This window comes from Phoca vitulina, unplaced genomic scaffold (assembly GCF_004348235.1).
Source record: "Phoca vitulina isolate PV1807 unplaced genomic scaffold, GSC_HSeal_1.0 scaffold13, whole genome shotgun sequence".
Taxonomy (NCBI): Eukaryota; Metazoa; Chordata; class Mammalia; order Carnivora; family Phocidae; genus Phoca; species Phoca vitulina.
The window spans coordinates 14,807,785-14,831,243 of NW_022589716.1; the positions used below are offsets into that span (position 1 = coordinate 14,807,785).

The following is a 23,459-nucleotide window of genomic DNA, read 5'->3' on the forward strand; positions in this document are numbered from 1 at the left end:
TGCATTGGGCGCCTGGGTGGCTCAGTTGGTTAAGCGACTGCCTTCGGCTCAGGTCATGATCCTGGAGTCCCAGGATCGAGTCCCACATCGGGCTTCCTGCTCAGCAGGGAGTCTGCTTCTCCCTCTGACCCTCCTCCCTCTCATATGCTCTCTCTCTCTCATTCTCGCTCTCTCAAATAAATAAATAAAATCTTTAAAAAAAAATAAAAAAGAAAAGAAAAGAAAAGAAAAACTACATAAAACTACAGTTGCAGAATGCAAAAAAGTTTCACTTTATTACAGCTTAAGAGCATAAAGGCATATTCACAGATTCTCCTGCTCTCCAGGAAAAAGAATTTCCTATCAGTAGACAAATGTCATGGATAATTTCCAAGGCCTCACTACTATTGTCATTAGCAAAACAGTATCAGGAATTGGCCAGATGAACTCTTCCTAATACAGAAAGAGCAAATTATGATGCTCTTTCAAACTAAGACCTATGACTGTTGTATCTTAGTTTTCTTTTTTTTTTTTAAATATTTTATTTATTTATTTGACAGAGAGAGAGAGAGATAGCGAGAGCAGGAACACAAGCAGGAGGAGTGGGAGAGGGAGAAGCAGGCCTCGTGCAGAGCAGAGAGCCCGATGCGGGGCTCGATCCCAGGATGCTGGGATCATGCCCTGAGCCGAAGGCAGACGCTTAACGACTGAGCCACCCAGGCGCCCCTGTATCTTAGTTTTCAATAGTCATAGCCATATACTTAGAAATTGTGACTTGGGGTGCCTGGGTGGCTCTGTCAGTTAAACATCCAACTCTTGATTTCAGCTCAGGTCCTGATCTCAGGGTCCTGGGATTGAGCCCCGCATCAGGCTCTGCGCTCAGCATGGAGTCTGCTCGTCCTTCTCCCTCTGCTTCTCCCCTACTGCATGCTCCGCAGTATTTATTTATTAAATAAATAAATAAATAAATAAATAAATAAAATCTAAAAAAAGAAATTGTGACTTTATAGTTGGATCACTTCGGATATGGATTATACCAATCTTTTTTTATCTATTTTTCTTGAAAACTACTTTTTACTTTTCCATCCAATATCAAGTAGTAGTCAAGGCACATTCTAGTTACAAAAGGTAAAGGCGTGTCCCTGTTAGTTGGGATTAAATCAGAACCAATATTTTTTAAAATGGTGGTTAGAAAATTTATTAAAAGTTTATTTATTTAAGTAATCTCTACACCCAACATGGGGCTTGAACTAATAACCCCAAGATCAGGAGTTGTGTGCTCTTCTGACTGAGCCAGTCAGGTGTCCCTAATTTTTTTTGAAGAAAATAAAATGATTGTACATTTAGAGTGGAAACAGTAATGACTAAGATGTTGCTAAAGTGTATTTACTGACTCTTATCGGTTTAAAAAAGATACTGCAGGCTTTTATCAGTTGTAACAATACTACAATCATCTGTTTATCCTTTCCCTTATTACAAAATGTGACAATTAAGCAGATTCTTCTGGCTTTTGATAGTTTCAAACAACATCTATAATTTACCGCCAGGAATCTAGCACAGAGATAGCAGAAAGGCAAAATTCAATACTAGTTAAAAATCTAGGGACAGGTGTCTATAATCTAAAAAAACAAAAATAAAATATAAGTTGTAGTATGTTTAAAGAAAAAATATCAAAGACTTTAAAAACTATTCATCCTTACAGTTTCTATTTTTCTAGCCACAATATAAAAATATTTTCCCTTAGTGTATATGAAATTTACCTTCTGGAAGTAGCCTCTTTTTAGACTTTTATCTCGAACTTGTCGGAAATACACATATCCGTAAAAATAAGCAGGATCCTTCTATGAAAGAAGTGACAAATAAAAAAAAACATATTGCCATCCTTTATTATTATCATCATGCTCCTTTATAAACCTGAACTGAAATATGAGGTATACACAAAGAGCTAGTTATGCTTTTCCACCAACACAAATAATCATGACACTAACTGGCAGATATAAACCTGCTAGCTTGCCCAAAGGGGAAATAATTATAACTAAAGTACTGAAGTCAGATTTTTCCCACTATAATTTACTCAGCTTATGTTCTTTATTCATATTTGTACTAGTTAATGGAAGTCAGGAAACAATAAAATTCTGTTTCCCCCAATGCTGTATATATATATTTTTTAACTGTGCCTACAAGCATGAGTTAGGGGTCAGTCTTAATAAAATGAGGTATCCTAATATAATATTTCAAGAGAGAGAGAAAAAGGAGTTAAGTGCCTATCTGAATCTTACAAAGCCAGTTCTATTTTTACCTAATAAAAATGAAACACTGAAATGTTTATCAAAATATAATTTGAAAGTGACTACATTCCAAAAAACATAAGTTTTTGTATCCTAATGAAATAAACTTTGACCCAGTTCCTAATTGGATTGTTACTCTTTGCTCAAATATTTATTGACCACCTACTTTGAACAAGGCATTGTGTTAGAGAAGTTAAAAGATGCTTCAGATACAGTTCCTGAAGGAGCTCATAATCTAAAGAGGGATAAAAACAAAGCTCAAGGCGGGTATATAGAAAGCACAAAGTGTTACAAGGAGGCCAAGAGGGAAAGGATTACCTCTGTCTATGGGGATCAGTAAAGATTTCATGGAGGCAGCTGTTTTTAAATTGGGCATCGAAGGATGGATATGATTTAAACAAAGACAAAGACATTCCAGGTTTAGAGAGCCAGGAGTTTGAGCAAAAATAAGGAGAGACAGAAAAATACAAGCTACCTCAGGAAATAGCTCAGTTTGGCTAAAATATGGCACCTGTATAGAAAGGAGATAAAGCTGGAAATTGGAAAGGTAAAGGTCTTACTTTGGAAGGCCCAAAAAGTGAGGATGAGGAAACAGTACTATCATTAGCTCTTTATTCATTAAGCAACATAGTCATTTTATATTTATTTTTATATAATATATATGTATACTTTAGCTAGCAACACTGTGTAAAATACATCAAAAAAAACCCACAAAAGATGGGATATCTTTGGGCAAATTTCTTATCCTCAACAGCCCTCAATTCCCTTATTTGCACAAGGAACTCTCTCAGAACACTGTAAGGAGGATTAATGAGATAACACATACTTATTAATACAGTGCCTAGAACATAACAAGCTCCAATAAATAGTAGCTATTATTAACAGTTGAAAGAATATGTCAATACCAATATCAAAAGGTCATGGAAAGGAGTAGATGGCTATAAGACATTTCGAAGGTAGTATCTTTGCTAACTGGGAGAGGGTTCCTGTCATTAATGGAACCAGGGAGGTTAACTGTAAATGCTGATTTCAGGCAAATGATGTTATACTGGATGTGCTGATAGGATATCCAGACGGAAATGTTCCTCACGCAGTTAGAGATGGAAATGTGGAATACCAAACAGAGACCTACCTCTGATATCACCTGAATTGCTAAAATTGTCTTTAATAAATAATAACTGTAAAACAAACTCATTAAAAAATCAAAATGAGACAACTATAATTCTATCATAAAGTAGGGAATCTTCAACTTGAGTGATATTTACTGGTATAGTACCACCCCAACTCCACATCTAAGCAAAGAGTTATTAAAAATTGAGGGAAAATCACCTCAACATTCTAATCAATTTCTATACTTCACAACAGCATTATGTGTTTCAAGAACAGTAACTTTATAAAGTCCCTTTCTTTCACATGCTGAATCCTTATAAAATGGACTCACTTAGGAAATCTAGCAGTATAATATAGTAATAAGATAAAAACAAAATATTTCTGAATGCTATAAGAGGTAGCTGAGTTCTAAAGTTTCCTCTCACATGGACATTTTTCTATTACTACTTTTCCAACCTTTAAGTAAACTGGTAAATCTTTGTCATAATGATCCAGGAGACAATGCAGTGACACCCTCCTCCCAGAAGATTGTCGAAATCTAAAACAAAACTGGGTATCTCCAAGACAACCTAATGAAAACAAAAATGAAAGTAATTAAGAATAGCATAGTATAACATTTCTTTATCCAGATTCATCAAATGTTAGAGCCAAAAAGGTCCTATGAATTGTTTAAACCCATTTTATCATGTTTTAGAGAAAAACAGGAGATCCTGAGAGTTCAAGTGACTTGTCCAAAGCCATCTTTGCTGGTTAGAAGTAAAGCCATTAGCAAAACATACACCTTAACTCCTAGGTCTCTTTACTATTTTTCCTATTCCTATTTCCCTCATTTAATTAAAAAAATCTTTAAACTGTTTGCATGTAATGTTGACTCACAAACATAATAATGAGAAAAAGAAGCCAAATACAAAAGAACATATACTGTTCAAATCCATTTATATATATATATATATACACATATACATATATTTTTAAGCAGGCAAAACTAAACTATAGAGTTTAGGGATGCATGGTTGGGTGATAAAAGTATAAAGAAAAGAAGACACTTATCACTAAGAATCAGGATTGTGGTTGCATTTGGAGGGGGTGGGAAATAGTGCTTAGGAGGGGACATGAGGGGGCTTCTAAGGCGCTGACAATGTTCTATTTCTAGACCTTGTATGTGTTTTACATTTCACAATGAGAAGTTTCTTTTAAAAGACATAATATAGCAGAATCAGGAAGTCCCCAAGTAATAGATCCACTATTTTCATCATTTTAATTTTAAAAGTTTTTGATTAATAAAGTTTTTAAACATTAATCACTTCTAGCAAACCTCTTAAAACATGTAAACTTTACCTAAACTGTCTGGCAGTAATTACAAAAAACCATAAAGAGTCTTAAAAAGTAAAAGACACATTAAGTAGCTTGTCACTGAAATTCTTCCTGGTTATTATATTTAGAACTAATAAGATTAAACTAAATATGAAATGTGCTCAAGATTTTATTACTTACTATTATACAAAGAAGTACTCATATTTCCTTAGCACATGAAGTTCTTAACAAAGGAAGCAGAAACCTGATATGTTTAAGTTTTTAAAAAGCAACTCAGTATATAAACCTAAATGTAATCATAGAAATTAATATTTCTTTGGTGGTGGAGGAAAGAAACACAGGGGACTGGAGGATAGGTGAAGTCAGTTTCTTTACTTGTTACAGTAGTTTAAAAATAAGGAAAACATGTGAAACTGAGATAATGGAAAATACTTCTAGCATTGTTTTAGTTCAAGAGATGTATAAGAGGGTTCAATTTTTCCCTTTAGAAGACATTTAAGTATTGTTTAAAAAAAAAAAGAGCCAACAGACATGAAAAAACACTCATCATTCATCATCAGGGAAATGCAAATCAAAACCACAATACCACCTCACACCTGTCAGAACGGCTAAAATCAAAAACACAAGAAACAACAAGTATTGGTGAGGATGTAGAGAAAAAGGAACCCTCTTGCACTGTTGGTGAGAATGCAAACTGGTGCAACCACTGTGGTAAACAGTATGGAGTTCCTCAAAAATTAAACATAGAACTACCCTACAATCTAGTAATCACACTACTGGGTATTTACCCAAAGAATACAAAAACACTAATTCAAAAGGATATATGCACCCTTATGTTTACTGCAGCATTATTTATAATAGCCAAATACGGAAGCAGCCCAAGCGTCCATCAACAGATGAATGGATAATGAGGATATGGTGTGTATACATGCACACACATACACACACATACCACATCTTGCACATTTATATACACAGAATGGAATATTACTCAGCCATAAAAAAGAATGAAATCTTGACATTTGCAACAACATGGATGGATCTAGAGAGTATAATGCTAAGTGAAATAAGTCAGAGAAAGACAAATACCATACGATTTCACTCATATGTGGAATTTAAGAAGCAAAACAAACAAAGGGAAAAAAGAGAGGGAGAGAGACAAATCAAGAAACAGACTCTTAACTATAGAGAACAAACTGATGGTTACCAGAGAGGAGGTGGGTAGAGAGATAGGTGTAATAGGTGATGCGGATTATAGAATACACTTACATTGATGAGCAATGAGTAAAGTACAGAATTGTTGAATCACTATATTGTACACCTGCAACTAATACTATGCTGTATGTTAACTGTACTGGAATTAAAATTTAAAACTTAAAATATTTTTTATTTTTTATTTTTTATTTATTTTTTTTTTTTTTAAAGATTTTATTTATTTGACAGAGAGGGACACAGTGAGAGAGGGAACACAAGCAGAGGGAGGGGGAGAGCTAGAAGCAGGCTTCCCGCTGAACAGGCAGCCCGATGCGGGGCTCGATCCCAGGACCCTGGGATCATGACCTGAGCCGAAGGCAGACGCTTAACGACTGAGCCACCCAGGCGCCCCAAAACTTAAAATATTTTTTACAAAAGAAAAGAAAGAAAGAAAATTCCACCGAGAAGTATACACTAATTTCTCTGAGACACTTAATAAGATAGAGCAGGAAAATGCAATGGCTCATAGTAACAATACAGATTTATTTTGATGAGATTGTAGGGTATCAGGAGTGCCTTGCCCTTCCTAGATACCATTTTCTGCATGGCAAATGTAAAAAATCTGGTTGCGAATCTATAATGTCTCCTTTCCTATCGTGATAATGGTGAGGTCAGGATGGAGAACAGATAAGGAGTTGATATTTCTTTAGTAACCTTCAGTGTGTGAAGAGACAGACCCCTGAAACATAAAACAGGAACCATTTACCTCAGTTGACAAGGCTAACATGGCTAAAGCCTTTTTGACCTGGTGAACTATCTTCCTGACCAATTCTATACAGCTTGTGGGTGCAGCTGGTCAATGGAAAGTTCTCACAGCATACCCATGATTTGAGAATGGAGCCAGGTGGATAGGGATTTATGGCTATGGGAGTTTTATTACTTCCTTTTCACAAAATTCAGCATTCCTTGCATTTTCCAGATGCTATATATCTGTTTCTTAAAATCCAAAATTTGGCTCCTAAAGATAAAAGTCACTCAAATACAACAAGATATTGAAACCTAAAAACAAACCAAACAAAATTTTTTTGTGAGGAAAGTCACAGGATCTAAAGGTCTGTGTGGATAGCAGGTGGAGGAAATGGAGGATTGGCAAGTCATTCCACTGGGAATCCCAAAAGCATTCTTCTTTATCTGTATACCAGAGAGTCTAAATCTTGTTTTACTTTTTTAAAGTGTGCACCATGGAAACAAAACCTAGATTATGATTCTTTCCTAAAGACTACTCTACGTACCTGGATTTCCTTCCATAACAATAACAGCTATTTTGGGAAAAATTAAATCCACTTCAAAGTTGGCACAGGAATCCCAACATGCATTTCATAAATATATAAGTGAAACAAACTGGATAATCACAACTGAGACTAGCACTCTCAAATACATATAAAACTCACAGCCTATTGTTGTCTAGATTAATGTTCATCTCCTAAGACGGCAAGATGTCTGTTTTTAAGACCTTTTGTCAATTTTATTTCTAAGTATCCACCACACTTAAAGTAAAACAAACCCTATTTCATTTGATGTGCAGCTTATAAGGAAGGCATTACAAAACATCTGTACGTCACTCAAGTGCCTAAAATACTGAACAAATTCTGATTTACATGGATTACACTTCTAACAAAAAGGGACACAGGGAGAGACTGACTACAAAACTAAAAATAAAAAAGGCTACCCAAACAGCATGTAATTAGCTTCTTAACCTTGAAGATCATGAGGGGAGGTGAAAAAAAGCCATGAAAACCAGCTGTGATCTGAAAGAGAAGAGTGTTCAGTGTAATCCACCGTGCCTCCAATCACGTAAAATCAGTTCATCCTGTAATGCATACAACTCAGCTTACCCTGAGTCCTGGAAGTCCAATCCAACACTCACTATATTCAGAACTACATGTGTGGACTTTGTAAGGAAATGAGGAATGATCCTATAGGACCTCTCTATCGTTATTTCATTAATAGGCAAACATACTAAGAGATTCCAATAATTCCAGGTTAGAATAAAAGCCCTACTGGGATCTCTCAAAGGCTTTTTTTTTTTTTTTTTAAACCAAGACACCATTTCTTTTTTACATAATTCCTGAAAGCTGAGTTGCAAATGTATAGGAAAGAACTCTGGAAGCATTTATAAGGTAAGGAGAAAATATTTTAAAAAAATTAAAATGTCAAATCTCCCAAATCAGATTAACTAAACTAAAATGACAGGATATTAGAAGTAACCACAAAAGGAAAGGGAACTGGAGTGCCTTTGCTTCATAGGGTTCTAACTGTGTGTGGTCTAAGATGTGGAATGTTCTGGTCACTAGAAGCCTGAAAAGCTGTTTTGAAAGGGAAATATAAGGGGTAACCTGAAAGATTTCAACAATTAGGACCACACAAAGGGAGAGTTTGAAAAAGACCAGCAAAACCAAGCTTAGTAATAATAGCAAACACTTACATGTTGCTTTTTATATGCTAACCACTATTCCAAGTGCTTTACATATGTTAACACAAACTATTACAAGTAATTGATGGCCATGCTTCATAACCAGATTCACCCTGTTGTGTGTGTGTGTTTTTTTTAACTCACTGCTTTAACAGAGTTCTTGGTAAGCTTCCAAATCCTGAACTGAAAGTAAACTACTTACTATAAATCCAAACATACCAATGTTGCTGGTTTTCGATCTCTTCACTATTGCAACAGTTTATTGCTCCTTGATGTTTTACCTCACTACAACATAACAGTTATTTAAAAGTTGAACCAACTAAAATCAAAAAGACATGACTGGCATCATAAAACTAAGAATTGCAATCAATGACTTGTTAGGCTGAAATTGAGTCTGCATTCTAATATTCTATTTCAATCCATTTTCATATATTAAGGTATAATCAATATCCTTAGTATAAAATTCAACAAAAATACCACATGAAAAATAGTTACCTGAATTTGAATCTGGAAAAGACAAATAGCAAATATTGGTTTTCTGAAAAAGAAAACAAAAGCTATATATGCTGACACACACACCAATAAAGACAAATAGAATATAATAGCAGACTATACGGAGCAATATTTTTACTTACTTCTTTATCAGTAAGTTTGGAATGTTGAGGATAAATTACCTGGAAGAAAAAGAATTAAATCTTGTTAGACAAATATACTGAGTATATATTATAGACATTAGCAGGTACTTCTAATGCCAGTTGGCTATGGTCAAAAGTTTTAAGAAATAGTTCACAAACTTCAATAATGACACATGGCAGAAGCTGGGAGAACTAAGTGGGATTTACATTAGGAAAATAATTTTCTGAGTCAAAGTTACCTCTAAAAGAATGGTGAAATCTTGGTTTATCAAGAAAATTTACCACATGAATTACTAATAACTTAAAGCTTATTGCGTCTTTTCTTTGGAAACCTAAAATCTAAAGAGAATTTGATCAGCTGGGTGCTACTCAAGAAATAATGATTTTCAATCGATTCTAAGAAGTAATGTGAATCACCAGCTACTTATTAAAAGAAAAATTGAAAGGAGAAAATAATTATCCATAGCTTAAGAAATCTCAAAGACTATCTCCCACCATAAAGTCTATCCTAATTTCCTCCAATTCCTTTAAATAATCATTGCATTTTCTTAGGACAGGTCAGTAGTGATCACAACCACCTTCTGAGGGAAACTCCTGCCCCACAGCCCCTGCAAAGGAAGCAAGAATAGGCCAGAACAGCTCCTGTCAGAATAAGCACTAGTAAACACCAGACCCAAAGGCAGCAACTCTACAGGCCAGTCTACCAACTACCTAGATGTGGCTGGGTGTGAAAATTCTGCCCAAAAGAATACCAGTGCTCAAGTGGACCAATCCAGACTCTCTGGGGAATGTAAAGAAGAAATGAGATTAAGAGCAGCAGGTTAGTGGCTGATAACAAAAAGGGGAGAAAACAACACAAAGAGTAGCTAAATTATGTTAATGTTGGGTTGCTAATGTCGGGATCCATGACTTCCCACTTCTGGAAGAATTCATGAGTTCTTCCCATTTCCCAGCTGCCCAAGAGCCTAATAATCTTCCATTTCCAGATACAGCATATAGTAATATCACATTATAAACCGTATTAAAGTGGTTTCACACATTTCTTTCACTTAGTTAGTCCTCACAATAATAGACAAGGCCAATAGTGGTATCCCCTTTGTATATATAAGAAAACTAAAATAAGAAAAAAGATGGGGAGAACTAATACTTAATGAGCATCTTCTGGAGTTTTTAATTTTCACAACAATTCTGTCCATTTTCCCTGTCTTTACAGAAGAGGGGGCAAGTTCATAGTAGTTAAATAACTCTTCTGAAGTTTACCTGTTTAGTAAGTGCCAGAGGTAGGGCTTGAACTTGGGCCTGTCTGATTCCAAAGTACACAAGCCACCATTCTTCACTCCACCCTTAGCAGTGATCATTACTGGGCAATCACAGCCCTCTTTCCTTGCTAGCTAGGATGTGGCATATCATCTTTCTCAATCTGGGGCTACGGGGAGGGTCTAGAGAGCTGATATATTACATGAAAACCATCTACCATTTCTAGAATAGAGAATGACACCAAAGCCAATATTCTACTTACACTGCTTTCACATTCTGACCTACCTAAATTAACCTCTGTCTCCACAATTCATGAAGGCAAGAATCTGGTCTGTTTTGTTCACCACTCTATCTTTACACCTAGAATAGTCTCTGCTGCATAGTAAACACTAAAAATATATTTCTTCAATAAGTGGATATACCCTCAAATTAGTTCAACAACTCAATATTTAATATGTAATTCTTTTTCACGCGTACATAGATCTCCCTTGCTTCACCTTGAGACCATTTTACCTTGTTACCTTTAAAGTAGAAATGGCAAACTTATAACCTATTTAGCTTTATTTTATGAAAATCTCATTACATGTAAATTATACCAGAGTTATCATATTGGTAAATTTAGTGGCCTGTAGTAATAGCTTTATCTTAGACTCTAAACTCAGTTTTATGTTAGTGCCCTTCAGATTTTTCTTTCCTGAAATTAAAATATGAACTCAAAAGCAAATATACAAAATTTCATTTTTTTGTTACATAAAGACTTCACAGTGGTTACTTTGGACTTTGGTTTCCTATGGTTTAAAATACCAGCATGACAATATAGAAAAAAATGTTGGTAAATTTTACCCATATATATGAGTACCTTAAATATATATAACATGTGTGTATATATCTGTGTGTTTGTGTGTGTGTATTTAAGGGGCTTATGTATGCTATATATATTTAAGTAAGCTAAAAAGATGTTAGAACTACATAACCTATCAAGTCTGCCTTTTAAAAATTCTGTACTAGATTGTCAAACTATTCTAGAATTTCATTTTAATGTACCCTCTTAGGACTGCCCAGTGTTTTATTTTGGAATAGATACGATATTCAAAAAGAAGTAATGTATCTTTATATGCTATAGGTATGAAAATGTCCACAGAGTACTTAAGATCAAAAAATAGAAAAAAAAATCATAATTTTAAAACTTCAATTAAACTCCCTAGGTAAAAAATTTTTTTAAAAACATAACCACTGCCAAGTATCTCAAACTGCACAAATTGCCACAGTTACTAGATTATCTATGTACATACTTTATCTTGTAAAAAAAAAAAAAAAGTATAAATTTAAGTATGGGCAATCAATGTTAGTTTAGTCAGTTAGCTCCTGATAACTATACAGGCATTAATCAACTGTGGATTGGCCCCAGTACCTGGAGACGCCTCCCGCTTGAAGTTTCCTCTCTCCACAGCTCAAGTCCAGGCATCTCTGTCCCCCAGGCCACTGGCATTCCTGGGAGGCATCAAAGGGGGACAGAGAGCATCAGCTAATGTCACCCTGGTTCTGTTACCTATGTTAAGATCTTCCATATTATAAGAAATAAGGGAGAGGTGGCCAGGTAATAAGCCAAGAAAAAGTAAGTTTTATTTGATATCCTTATTAAGGCCTAAAAATGATGACATAGCATAAATATTTCACATCATGATGTAATAGGAAAAAAGTACCCCAGAAAAAAATATTAATATATCTACTGGAAAATAATATTACAAAATGTTTTAAATCAGGTTATTCTCTTCAAAGGTATGTCTACCTGCCACTTGCCCCTGCACACCCTAACATTCCCACCTCAGTGTAGGATTAATTACAGCCCCAGGAGAAAGAAAATTAGGAACACCAGTTAACTTACTGCTACCACTTGGACATGGGAAAAATTCATGCCTGCCATGCATCCCACTTATCTGTGAATGGGTGCCTGCCTTTCGCCATGTCACTCAGGGTCTGTTTCCATTGCACAACCCTACCTCGCATCTCAGGCCCAGCAGAGACTACATCCCAGGCCATCCCAGGCCTGCCTTGATCTTCTACATAAATATTAACTCACATATAAACATCATCAAAACATAATTAAAAAGAGGATTAATTCCAAACCTAATAAGAACCCTGGCTGGCTCTCAGTCTGTGGAGTGTGCAACTTTTGATCTTGGGGTTATAAGTTTGGGACCCACATTGAGTGCAGAGGTTACTTAAAAATAAAATCTTATTTAGTTACTTATTTTTAATTTTTTTAAAGTAGGCTCCACACCCAGCATGGAGCCCAATGCGGGGCTTGAACTCACAACCCTGAGATGAAGACCTGAACTGAGATCAAAACTTGGATGCTTAACCAACTGAGCCACCTAGGTGCCCAAAAATAAAATATTTTTTAAAAAATTATGTCTTCAAAGATTGGACAATAACACTCATTACAAACTGAAAATGGAAACTGTTAACAGGCAAAAAGATAAGTCTACATTTTTCAACTGGTTATGTATCATATAATCTTTAAAATCTGGCTGGAAAATATTTTAAGATATATTAAATATAATATCTCTTTTAAAAGGCTTTTTAATATGAAAAATAAAGCAATGACACCCCAGTAGCAGTAAGTACACCTAACACTGAGATGCTGATTGCTAAATACCATTCTGCAATAAAAAGAATCAGGGCTTCTTAGGGAGGTAGCTGATTACAGGGCTGGGACAGGAGAAATACAAGATGAGCCTGGAGCATCTTGTGGTGCCAGAAAGGAAAAGTTCAAAAAAAGGAGGGGGGCATGATTAAAGGACAAAGGAGCCAACCTAAAAAGGTACCAATGCTCAAAGCTGGAATGATTTGATTAACAAAACAACTAATGATAGTACTAGATTATAACCCAAATAATAAGTATCCTTGAGTCCATACTGATATAGATAAATGGATGGATGGATGAGAGAGAAGGGACAACTCTTCCTCATAAAAGAATTCCAACTAATAAATATAGGAGTAAGGAAAATAAAAAATCACTATTAGAACACCAGAATAATAATTGCTGCAGGTAAGATCCACTTATGGATGCTAAATTAGCAGGCAAAGTTTAGAAAACAAGATACTGCCCAGTTTCAATCTCTAACAAAATAAACACTTATTAATTACAAAGAGAAAAACAGTAACTTTATAGTGGATAAACATGGCAGACATCATCTCAACCAAGTGATCAAGGTTAAAATCGCCAATAATGACACATTTTAATTTTAACATCCTGTACTTCTTAATATGATGTCCTGAGAAGGGCACATCATATGTGGGGTATTCTTTTTTTTAATTAAAGATTTTATTTATTTATTTATTATTTATTTGACAGAGAGAGACACAGTGAGAGAGGGAACACAAGCAGGGGGAGTGGGAGAGGGAAAAGCAGGCTTCCTGCTGAGCAGGGATCCCAATGTGGTGCTTGATCCCAGGACCCTGGGATCATGACCTGAGCGGAAGGTAGACGCTTAACGACTGAGCCACCCAAGTGCCCCCATATGTGGGGTATTCTTCCCAGTAATTCATAACCTCAGACTAATCATGACAATGTACCAGAAAAAACAAAATTGAAAGACATACTACAAAACATATAAACAGTATTCCAAAGTATCAAGGTCATGAGAGACAAGGAAAGATTGAGGAACTCCACAGATAGAAGACGACTATGGAGATATGATACCTATATGCAATGTAGAAAACTGGACTGGATCTTCAAACAGATAAAGCACATTAGTAGAAAAACTGGTGAATCCCAATAAACTCTTGTTTAGTAAATTGTATCATGCCAATGTTAAATTCTTAGTCTTGATTATTGTACTATGTTTATGTAAAATGTTAACTTCAGAGAAAGCTAAATGAATTACTTATATAACTCTATGTAAGCCAAAAATTATATCAAAATAAGGTTTAAAAAAAGTAACACCTCTACTTCACATCATATATAAAAAGTAACCCAAAGTGGATTAAAGACCTAAATGTGAGAGTTAAAACTACAAATGTCTTAGAAGAAAACACAGGAATAAATCTTTATGGCTGTGGATTAGCCAATGGTTTCTTAGACATAATAAAAGCACAAGCAACCAAAGAAAACATAAATTGGACTTCATCAAAATTTAAAACTTTTGTGTTTCAAAGAACACTACCAAGAAAGTGAAGACAACCCACAGAATGGAAGGAACTATTTGCTAATCATGTATCTGATAAGGGTCTAATATACAGAATATATAAAGAATTCTTATAATTCAATAAAAAAGTTAAATAACCCAATTTTTAAATGGGTAAAGAATCTGATTAGACATTCCTCCAAAAAAGATATACAAAAGGCCAATAAGCATATGAAAAGCCACTTGACACCATTAGTCATTAGGAAAAATGCAAATAAAATTATAATAAGATGCCATCTCACATCCACGAGGATGGCTGTAATCAAAAAGACAGACAAGAACAAGTGCTGACAAGATATGGAGAAATTAGAACCCTCATACATTACTAAGGGAAGTGTGAAAATACAGCCACCTTGGAAAACAGTTTAGCAGTTTCTCAAAAAAGTAAACATAGTTACCTTATTACATAGCAATTTCACTCCAAGACAAGTGAAAACATATGTTCACACAAAAACTTATAAATGAATGTTCATAGCAGCATTATTCATAATATCCAAAAAGTAGAAAAAAATCAAAATTTTCATCAAATGATGAATGGATAAACAAAATGTCGTATTTCCATTTACTGATATAAAATTCAGCCATAAAAAGGAATAAAGTACTGATACATACTACAACATGGATGAACCCTGAAAATATTATACTAAGTGAAAGCCAGACAAAAAAATGCCACAGGCTGTATGATTCCATTCATATGAAATGTATAGAATAGGAGAATCCACAGAGAAAGTAGATTAGTGGTTGCCAGGGCCTGGGGGTAAGGGGCAATGGCTCATGACTGAAAGAGGACATAAGGGAAATTTCTGGGGCAGTGATACTATTGTTTCGTGATCTCTAGGGTAGTGAAATGGTATGCTCACTTTATGAAAATTCATCAAACTCAGGATTTATATGCTTTTCTACGTGTATGTTATACTGCAATAAAAATGTTTACAAAGTGGGAAAAAATGGCCTGACCATCACAATACCAACACAGACTGGGCCTCAGTCTAAGATTCCAGTTCACTCAAGATCTAAACTAAATTATGCTACTGGAAAATGTAATCAGTTTGAACATGGAATGGACCATGAAGCATTTCTCTCTAATAAGAGTGAAGTTTAGATACAATTGTCCATGTTTCACATCATTCATCATAGTAAATACAGAAAACATAAAGTACTTGTAAATGGACTAACTGGAGAGGGGAACATCCCAGATTTCTCCACATTGGGATTATATAAATAGAACCAGAGATCAGTAGCACTGAAGAAGCCCTTGTACAACCTGGGAGCCTAAGCTCAGATCACTAAAGTTTAACTCTCAAACCACAGAACTACGTCAAGCTAATATGAAGTGCTCCAAGTTCACAAGGAAATTTAAAGGCCATTATTAGTACCTGCAAACACTCCTATTATAACCCCCATTGTTTAATGGCCTACCGTCCATGCCAGACTGGAAGCTCAATGAAGGGAGGATTCTTCAAGGCTTTATCTCCGGAACACAAGAGTGTCTGGATATGGTAGTTGCCCAATAAATATCTGCTGAATTGATAGCTCAATGAGACAGTCTAGCAACATACAGTTACACAAAACATCCATTTTGATTAAAACAGTAAACTTGCTGAGGATCAAATACTGGGGTTATGGAGCACCCAGTTTAAGAGGGAAAGAAACAACCCTTCACACAACTGCCTTCACCCTTCTCAAAAAAAATAAACAGAAACTTTGCTAAGATAAAGAAAACTGTAGTGACTACCTCAGGCTCCACCCCGCTAGGGGATAAAGGGAATAGGCAAAAGGCGGAAGTGAAAAAGAAAGGGGAGGGGCGCCTGGGTGGCTCAGTCGTTAAGCATTTGCTTTCAGCTCAGGTCATGATCCCAGGGTCCTGGGATTGAGCCCCACATCGGGTCCCTGCTCCGCGGGAAGCCTGCTTCTCCCTCTCCCACTCCCCCTGCTTGTGTTCCCTCTCTAGCTGTGTCTCTCTCTCAAATAAATAAGTAAAAATCTAAAAAAAAAAAAAAAGAAAAGAAAAAGGGAAGTCAATTCTCCTAACTGCTCTTCAAAAAATGGCACAGAAGTTTGCCTTCACCCCACAGCAGAGCTGTATCTTCAATTTGTGTGTTTGCTTTTAAAGTGTGGGGCACCTGGATGGCTCAGTCAGTTAGGCATCTGCCTTCAGCTCAGGTCATGATCTTGGGGTCCTTGGATCAAGCCCCCCGTCTGACTCTCTGCTCAGCAGGGAGTCTGCTTCTCCCTCTCCCTCTGTGTTCTCTCCCGCTCAAATAAATAAATATAAATAAATAAATAATAATAAATAAATAAATAAGTGGGGGGGCTGAGATCAGTAATCCAAATGAAATCATGACTCACACAATATATTAATGATAAACTGTCCTGCTTTTTATAGATTAATTAGGCTGAAATTATTTTCAGCAAGAGGTGGAATACAATCTATATGTACATACAAATAGGCTATGTCATAGATTATCAGCAAATGAAACCTAATAAACTTGATTTCCAGGAACCGCTTTATTTTTAAGTTTGTTTTATTTATTTATTTATTTATTTTTAGTAATCTCTACACCCAACATGGGGCTCAAACTCACAACCCCAAGATCAAAAGTTGCATGCTATTGTGACTGAGCCAGCCAGTTGTCCCCCTAGAAGTGCTTTAAATACTTGTGATTCACATCCAAAACTGTGGGCTTTTTTTTTTTAAATCAATTTAAAGCAAAATAATAGGAGCAAGAAAATAGCCAAGAACAGTCCTACACTGATGACTGAACGTGCAAGGACACTATAATAAGGGACCAACATTTGGGCATGCATTAATTCTTACACGCATTCTCTCTTAGTACCTCCAACAACACTCTAAGGATATTATTTTTCCACTTTATAGTTGAGGGAAAGGAGACTCAGAAAATTGAAGAAACTGGCCAAAAATCAGACAACTAGCAGATGTTCAAAACCCCACAGCTTGTGCTCTTTTCACTAGAGGGAGAGGGACAAGCAGACTCTACACTGAGTGTGGAGCCCGACTTGGAGCTCCATTCCACCACCCTGAGATAAAGACCTGCATCGAAATCAAGAGTTGGATGCTTAACCAACTGAGCCACCCAGACGCCCTCCCCTTTTTAAAAAAAATTTATTTAAAAAAAATTATTTATTTAAAAATTATTTTTGTTTATTTTTGTTTATTTTTTTTGAGAAGGGAATGCAGTTGTGTGAAGGGCTGTTTCTTTCCCTCTTAAACTGGATGCTCCAAAACCTCAATTTTGGACTGAAATTGTCCAAAGAGTTGATAGGTAAAGCTTTCAAGGGCGAAAAACTACTAACAATGCCTCAATTCTTATAAAATCAAGGACTAGAGAGGTTCAGGAGGTGACCTCAAATTACAGAAATGTCAACTTCCTATGACATTCTATAAGTTCATGTGATTTTTTTCTTAGTTTTAGAGCAGTGTTATTTATTAATTATATAATCCTTTTTTTTTTTTTTTTTTTAGTTTCAGAGGTAGAATTTAGTGATTTATCAGTCACATACAACATTCAGTGCTCATTAGTTCCAGTGCCCTCCTTAATGCACATCAACAGTACATTAAAAGGATTATTCACCACGACCAAGTGGGATTTATTCCTGGGCTGCAAATCAATCAGTGTGATACACCACACTTATAAAAGACAAGAACCTGGGTGCCTGGGTGGCTCAGTAGTTAAGCGTCTGCCTTCAGCTCAGGTCATGATCCCAGGGTCCTGGGATTGAGTCCCACATCAGGCTCCCCGCTCCGCAGGAAGCCTGCTTCTCCCTCTCCCACTCCCCCCGCTTGTGTTCCCTCTCTTGCTGTGTCTCTGTCTGTCAAATAAATAAATAAAATGTTTAAAAAATAAATAAATAAATAAATAAAAGACAAGAACCAGATGATCCTCTCAATAGATGTAGAAAAAGCATTTGACAAAATATAGCGTCCTTTCTTGATAAAAGCTCTCCACCGTGTAGTTCATGTGATTTAAAGGCTCTCAAAAATTCCTCTCTCATTCTCTCTCAAATAAATAAATAAATCTTTAAAAAAAAAAGAGGGGGGCGTTTGGGTGGCTCAGTCAGTTAAGCGTCCAACTCTGATTTTGGCTCAGGCCATTATCTCAGGGTGGTGGGATGGAGCCCCAAATCAGGCTTCACACTCAGTGCAGAGTCCGCTTGTCCTTCTCCCTCTTTTCCTTCCCTCTTTCCAACCTCCCCCCTCAAATAAATAAATAAAATAAATAAATAAATCTTTAAAGGTTCTCAGAAATTCAAAACATTTCTAAGATGTGTGTACTGGTAGCAAATAACTCTCTACACTATAAAGAAAAAAGAAAAACCACTAAATATCCAAATTAAGAAAAATGGTTAAATAAATTGTTCCATAAAACTGTACTTACGAAGAGTCTTTAATGATCTGGCAAATTGTTTATGAGAATGTTTATCAATAAAAGCAGACTCTGGGGATGCCTGGGTGGCTCAGTTGAATAAGCATCTGCCTTTGGCTCAGATCATGATCCCAGGAACCTAGGATAGAGTCCCACATCGGGCTCCTTGCTCAGTGGAGAGCCTGCTTCTCCCTCTGCCTGCCACTCCCCCTGCTTGTGCTCTCTTTCTCTCTGACAAGTAAATAAATTTAAAAAAAAAAAAAAAAAAGCAGACTCTGATTGTAGACCTGTTTGGGGGACTGCTGCCCAGCCCATGCTTTGGAAGTGTCCCCTCCTTTTACAAGTGGCCACTACTGTCCCAAAACGCTGTCTCCTGACACAGATGACTGAACAAAAGGGAGCACCTGACCCATGCTGAGCCAATCAGATACTCCAGTATTTGAATTAAGCTTCAGCCTGGTTCCAGAATACAAAAGTAGAGTTTGGCTAAAATCAGTATCACAGTAATCCAAAGTCAAGAGAAACTGGGGAGCAGAAACTGAGACCCTTGCAGAAGAAGCCAGCCTCAGCACAGAGAATGGAACAGGCTTGCAGAGAGAAGCGGAGACAAAAGACCACACAGCTCCTGAGAAACAAAGGCAAAAAGCCTGAGGCTTTCCAAATCCCATGAGGTTCATTCCAGCTTCCTGCAACTGGGTTCCAAGAGACTCCTTACAATCAATCTTTTCTCTTAAATTTGAGAGCGTTTCTGTTCCTAACAATCAAATTAATTGACAGATATGAAATTATGTAAAAAAGAAAAAGCATTAACGAAAATGTCAACTATTAATAGCACTTGTTTCTTAGTATAATTATGAGTGATGTTTTCTAATGTTTATAATTTTCTTTCTTGCCAAGTTTTCAACAATGAGCATATTATTACTCAATCAGGGGAAAAAAAAACTTGAATAAATGAGGCAATTCTGGACTCAGATAATTAAGGCTTTACTACATAATCAGGTAATTTTAGAGCTGGAAATGACTTAAGAGTATATAAAATCCAGAGGATTTGTAACTTTGTTCCAGAGGACACACGGAATCTGTGGTGATGCTCTAGGGCCACTTTGTGGGAAAGGGAAGAAGCTGAGTACACCTCCTATAGTCAACACCTTTTATATTTTCTTTCCAACTTAAAAGATACCCTTCATTGTCCCCTTTACCAAGGACAGGGCCTAACAGACATTTTATGCAAAACGGGCCACTCCCCTAACCACACAGGTCATCGGATTGTTTGCCCCAAACCAGGCCTGAGTACCTTCCTCTGGTGTCTCTTCATTGAAGGGGCTGAAAAGGGCAACTTCTCTACCATAAAGATTATAGAAGCTAAGGAAATAAGTTGCAGGGAGCATGAAGCATGAACAAAATCCCATAAAACAAGAGCATAAGCAAGAGACTTCCAAGTTATGGGCTCTAGCCATTTTATGAAGCCCCAATAGGTTTGTACCTTGAGTATCTTGAAAAATCTATTGCCTTACAGCAAGTTTCCTTTTCTGCTCGAGCTATAGCTTAGTTTCTGTTGTCTGCAACCCCATACACACACACAGGCCCCATCTCAACCATGTTAGCCACTGAGGTCCCATATTAGATTTTTATTTACACAGGGAAAAAAGTTCCCCTGCTTTAAAAAAAAAAGAAAAGGTATTGCTTCTACTAGCACAACTTCATTTTACTAGTGAGAAAATTAAGGTTCAAAGGCCTTGTCTTTACAAAGCAAGTTAAGGATTCTCTCCACTGAAAATGAAAAAGGGAATTTCAATACTTCCCAAATACAGACTTACATAGGTCTTACTGAGTCACAGATACTGTTCCAAATGTTTCACCAGCATTAATTTATCTAATTCTCACAGCAATGTCCTGATGCAAGTACTGTTACAGAGGGAGTGTGACCCAAGCATAGTGATATGCCCAAAGTCACAGACTCAAATCTAGGCAGTCCAGCTCTGGAGTCTCAGTTCTTGACTGATATGCTATACTGTCTCTTTGTTAAGGATTTAAGCTTAACCAAGTGGTACTGTTTATGCATTTGTTTAAAATGTGCAAATGGTACTTTCTGTCACAACAGATTCTTACATCTCTTTCAACCCTAAAATTCAAAGATGTGATGTCACAGGTGGCTTCTAGGATATTATAGTCCAAATTTAGTTTTTACCTATTCTTTAATTAATTTCCCTTTTGAGTCTCCATGGTTATGCATTATAGGAATTGGGGCTAGAGCTACTTTATGTCACTTCTCCAACAAAAGTCTACGTTCACGTTCTTGTCCCATTACAGCCACCCCACCTGTCCATTTTTGGCCTGGATAGGGCCATATTACAAAAGTGACATGTATTTTTCAACTATTTCATTATATTCATTACTAATTTGTGTTCCTTTTTCTTCTTTTAACAGTGGCAAGGTACAATATTCTACATTTCTCACGAAAACGAAACAAAATTGTGTTGCAACCCATTTAATGTGTTTATCTTTCTTTGGATCCTTTATTAGGGAATCTTCCCCACCCTCATCCTATGCCTTCTAAAATCAGTGATTCTTAATCTGGGAACAGTGGAAGAGAAGATCCACAGATGACCCCCAGATAGTCCAGAGAAGTATATACACAATTCTGTATTAGCAAGCATTTTTGTAATGGAGTTCATATTTTTTAAAAAGATCCAGGATGCAAAAAAAGTCAAGAACTACTGACCTAAAGTAAACTGTTCAGTAGCATATCCCATGGGAAATGAAATTCAAAGTAAGTCCTTTAATGATTCACCTTTTTGTAGCACCTCAATTATGCTAAATATTGTTTATTTGGTCAGAAGAACATACTTATAAATTATGTCCCAAATGATGAGAGTCTACAAGGATCTTCTTCAGTTACTTTAAGATACAATCAACAACAACCCACTCCGAGGTTTATGGTTAAATTGTATTTTACTACATATATAACTTCAGGTTAACATGTCAATGTAAATGATAGATGACTTATAAATCTCTAATTCAAAGTCTTTGGAAACTGTTGTTTGCCTCAATAAGATAAAGAATTGTTCATGTATTCATTCATTCTATCAAGTACGTATGGAATACCACTATGTACCAGGCATGGCATTTGGCCCTATCTGCTTCTGTGATTTATTCTTGGTTCCCCTCTAAATTGTAGTCTAAATCTACAAATACAGGTTAAAGCATTTTGTTCATATTTGTATGCCCAGCAACCAGCATAATGCTTAGATCTTAGTGGAAACTTAATGTGTATTGAATGTGTGATGATAAAACAAAGACAGGTTGAATACAAAAGCAGTAGCTTCGCTTTAAGAAAAACCTCCCTGCCCAATTTTCATAGCTAACTCATGCCACTAAAGTCTGAATGAGGTGGTTCATTAAAATCTGTCATCATCACCAAAACAAACAGACAAAAATTTTCTAAACATACCTCCTTCTAATAAGGTTTTCCTTGGATACAATGACAAGCCATGTCTTATGCTACAAAAGGGACCCTAAACAATGTCAAGAATAAATAACATTCGAAGGCCTTTCAATAAGGCACCATAAAGATGTAAAACTTGAATGATTCACAAGCAAGATGAACTATGAAACTATGTTCATCTTGATAACAGCTTTCAAGCCAACTGTTTCAGAAGCAACATCAAGGAATAATAGAAATGATTTAAAAAAGAAATACTAGAAATGAGGAACAAAAGGGGGAAATGGAGAAAATCATGCTGAGATAAGCATTTCGGCTCAGGCTGAGTGCAATGCTCTCAGAATTACTGGAAATGGCCAAAACGGTCTCGGAGTCTAAAAAGTTGGTTGTGTGAGGTTTGGCTATTACAGTTCACCATATGTCAGGGGCATTATTCGCGTCTTCAGCAAGTCCCCAACATCCTGCCTGCAGCCTTCTCCGGGTGCCGCTAACCATTTTAGTTACTCCTGTGACACCGGGTTAAAAACAAAATCAAACAAAAACGAACCTCAACAAGTATTTAGGAGGGGCCTAGAGACTACTTTTCACCCCTAGCCGCAGCCCACGATCCTCCCACGGGAACTGCCAATGGACCGCAGCCCGGCCCGACAGGCGGAGGGGCGGCCGGCCACGCCCGGATGAGCGGCAGCCGGGGTCCGCGGGCCACACGCTCTGCTGGGGCCACCCAGGCAAGGGGACCCGGACGAGGCGTCAGGGGCAATGTGCGGCCGGGCCTCACCTCCACGGCTTGGCCCAGCTCCAGATCGAAGCCCACCACACACACGCAGTGCAGCCAGGCCGAGAAGCCGTCCCAGCGCAGCAGGCCCCGGCCGCGGCCCTCATCCTCTTCGTCGTCCTCCGGCGTGCCTCCCGCCGCCACCACCACGGCCGGCGCCCCGCGCTCCTCGGCCGCCGCCACCGCCTCGTCCAACGGCCCGCGGGAGCCAGGCCCCGAGGCTGCCAGGCCTCGCAGAGCCATCCGCCGCCCCCTTGCTGTTCGCGCCGCCTACACTGCAGACCGCGCAGCAGAGCGCCCCCGGCTCTGCGCAGGCGCAGCCGCCGCTGCCGCAGCCGCAGCCGCCGGGGACGGGCTCGGCCGGGGCGGGGCCAGGGCCGGGGCGGGGCCGTGGGCCACGTGACCCTGGGAGCCCGT

At 37.3% G+C, this 23,459-nt stretch overlaps 1 protein-coding gene across 3 annotated transcripts in view; it reads right to left on the reverse strand.

Moving 5' to 3' along the window:
- The window catches only part of DENND6A (DENN domain containing 6A), a 57,504-nt gene extending 34,171 nt beyond the window's left edge, over positions 1-23,333 (reverse strand). The window contains exons 1-5 of one of the 3 annotated variants that reach the window (XM_032411549.1): positions 23,046-23,333; positions 8,994-9,032; positions 8,854-8,896; positions 3,834-3,946; positions 1,740-1,817 (exon numbers count right to left, since the gene is read on the reverse strand). In XM_032411549.1, coding sequence (XP_032267440.1) covers positions 1,740-1,817; positions 3,834-3,946; positions 8,854-8,896; positions 8,994-9,032; positions 23,046-23,285 — 513 coding nt within the window. In that variant the 5' untranslated portion in view covers positions 23,286-23,333. Of the gene's footprint in view, positions 1-1,739; positions 1,821-3,833; positions 3,947-8,853; positions 8,897-8,993; positions 9,033-11,661; positions 11,886-23,045 lie in introns of those variants that run through there. The other 2 variants (XM_032411548.1, XM_032411550.1) reach the window with 2 other exon arrangements.
- Positions 23,334-23,459: the final 126 nt, after the last annotated feature.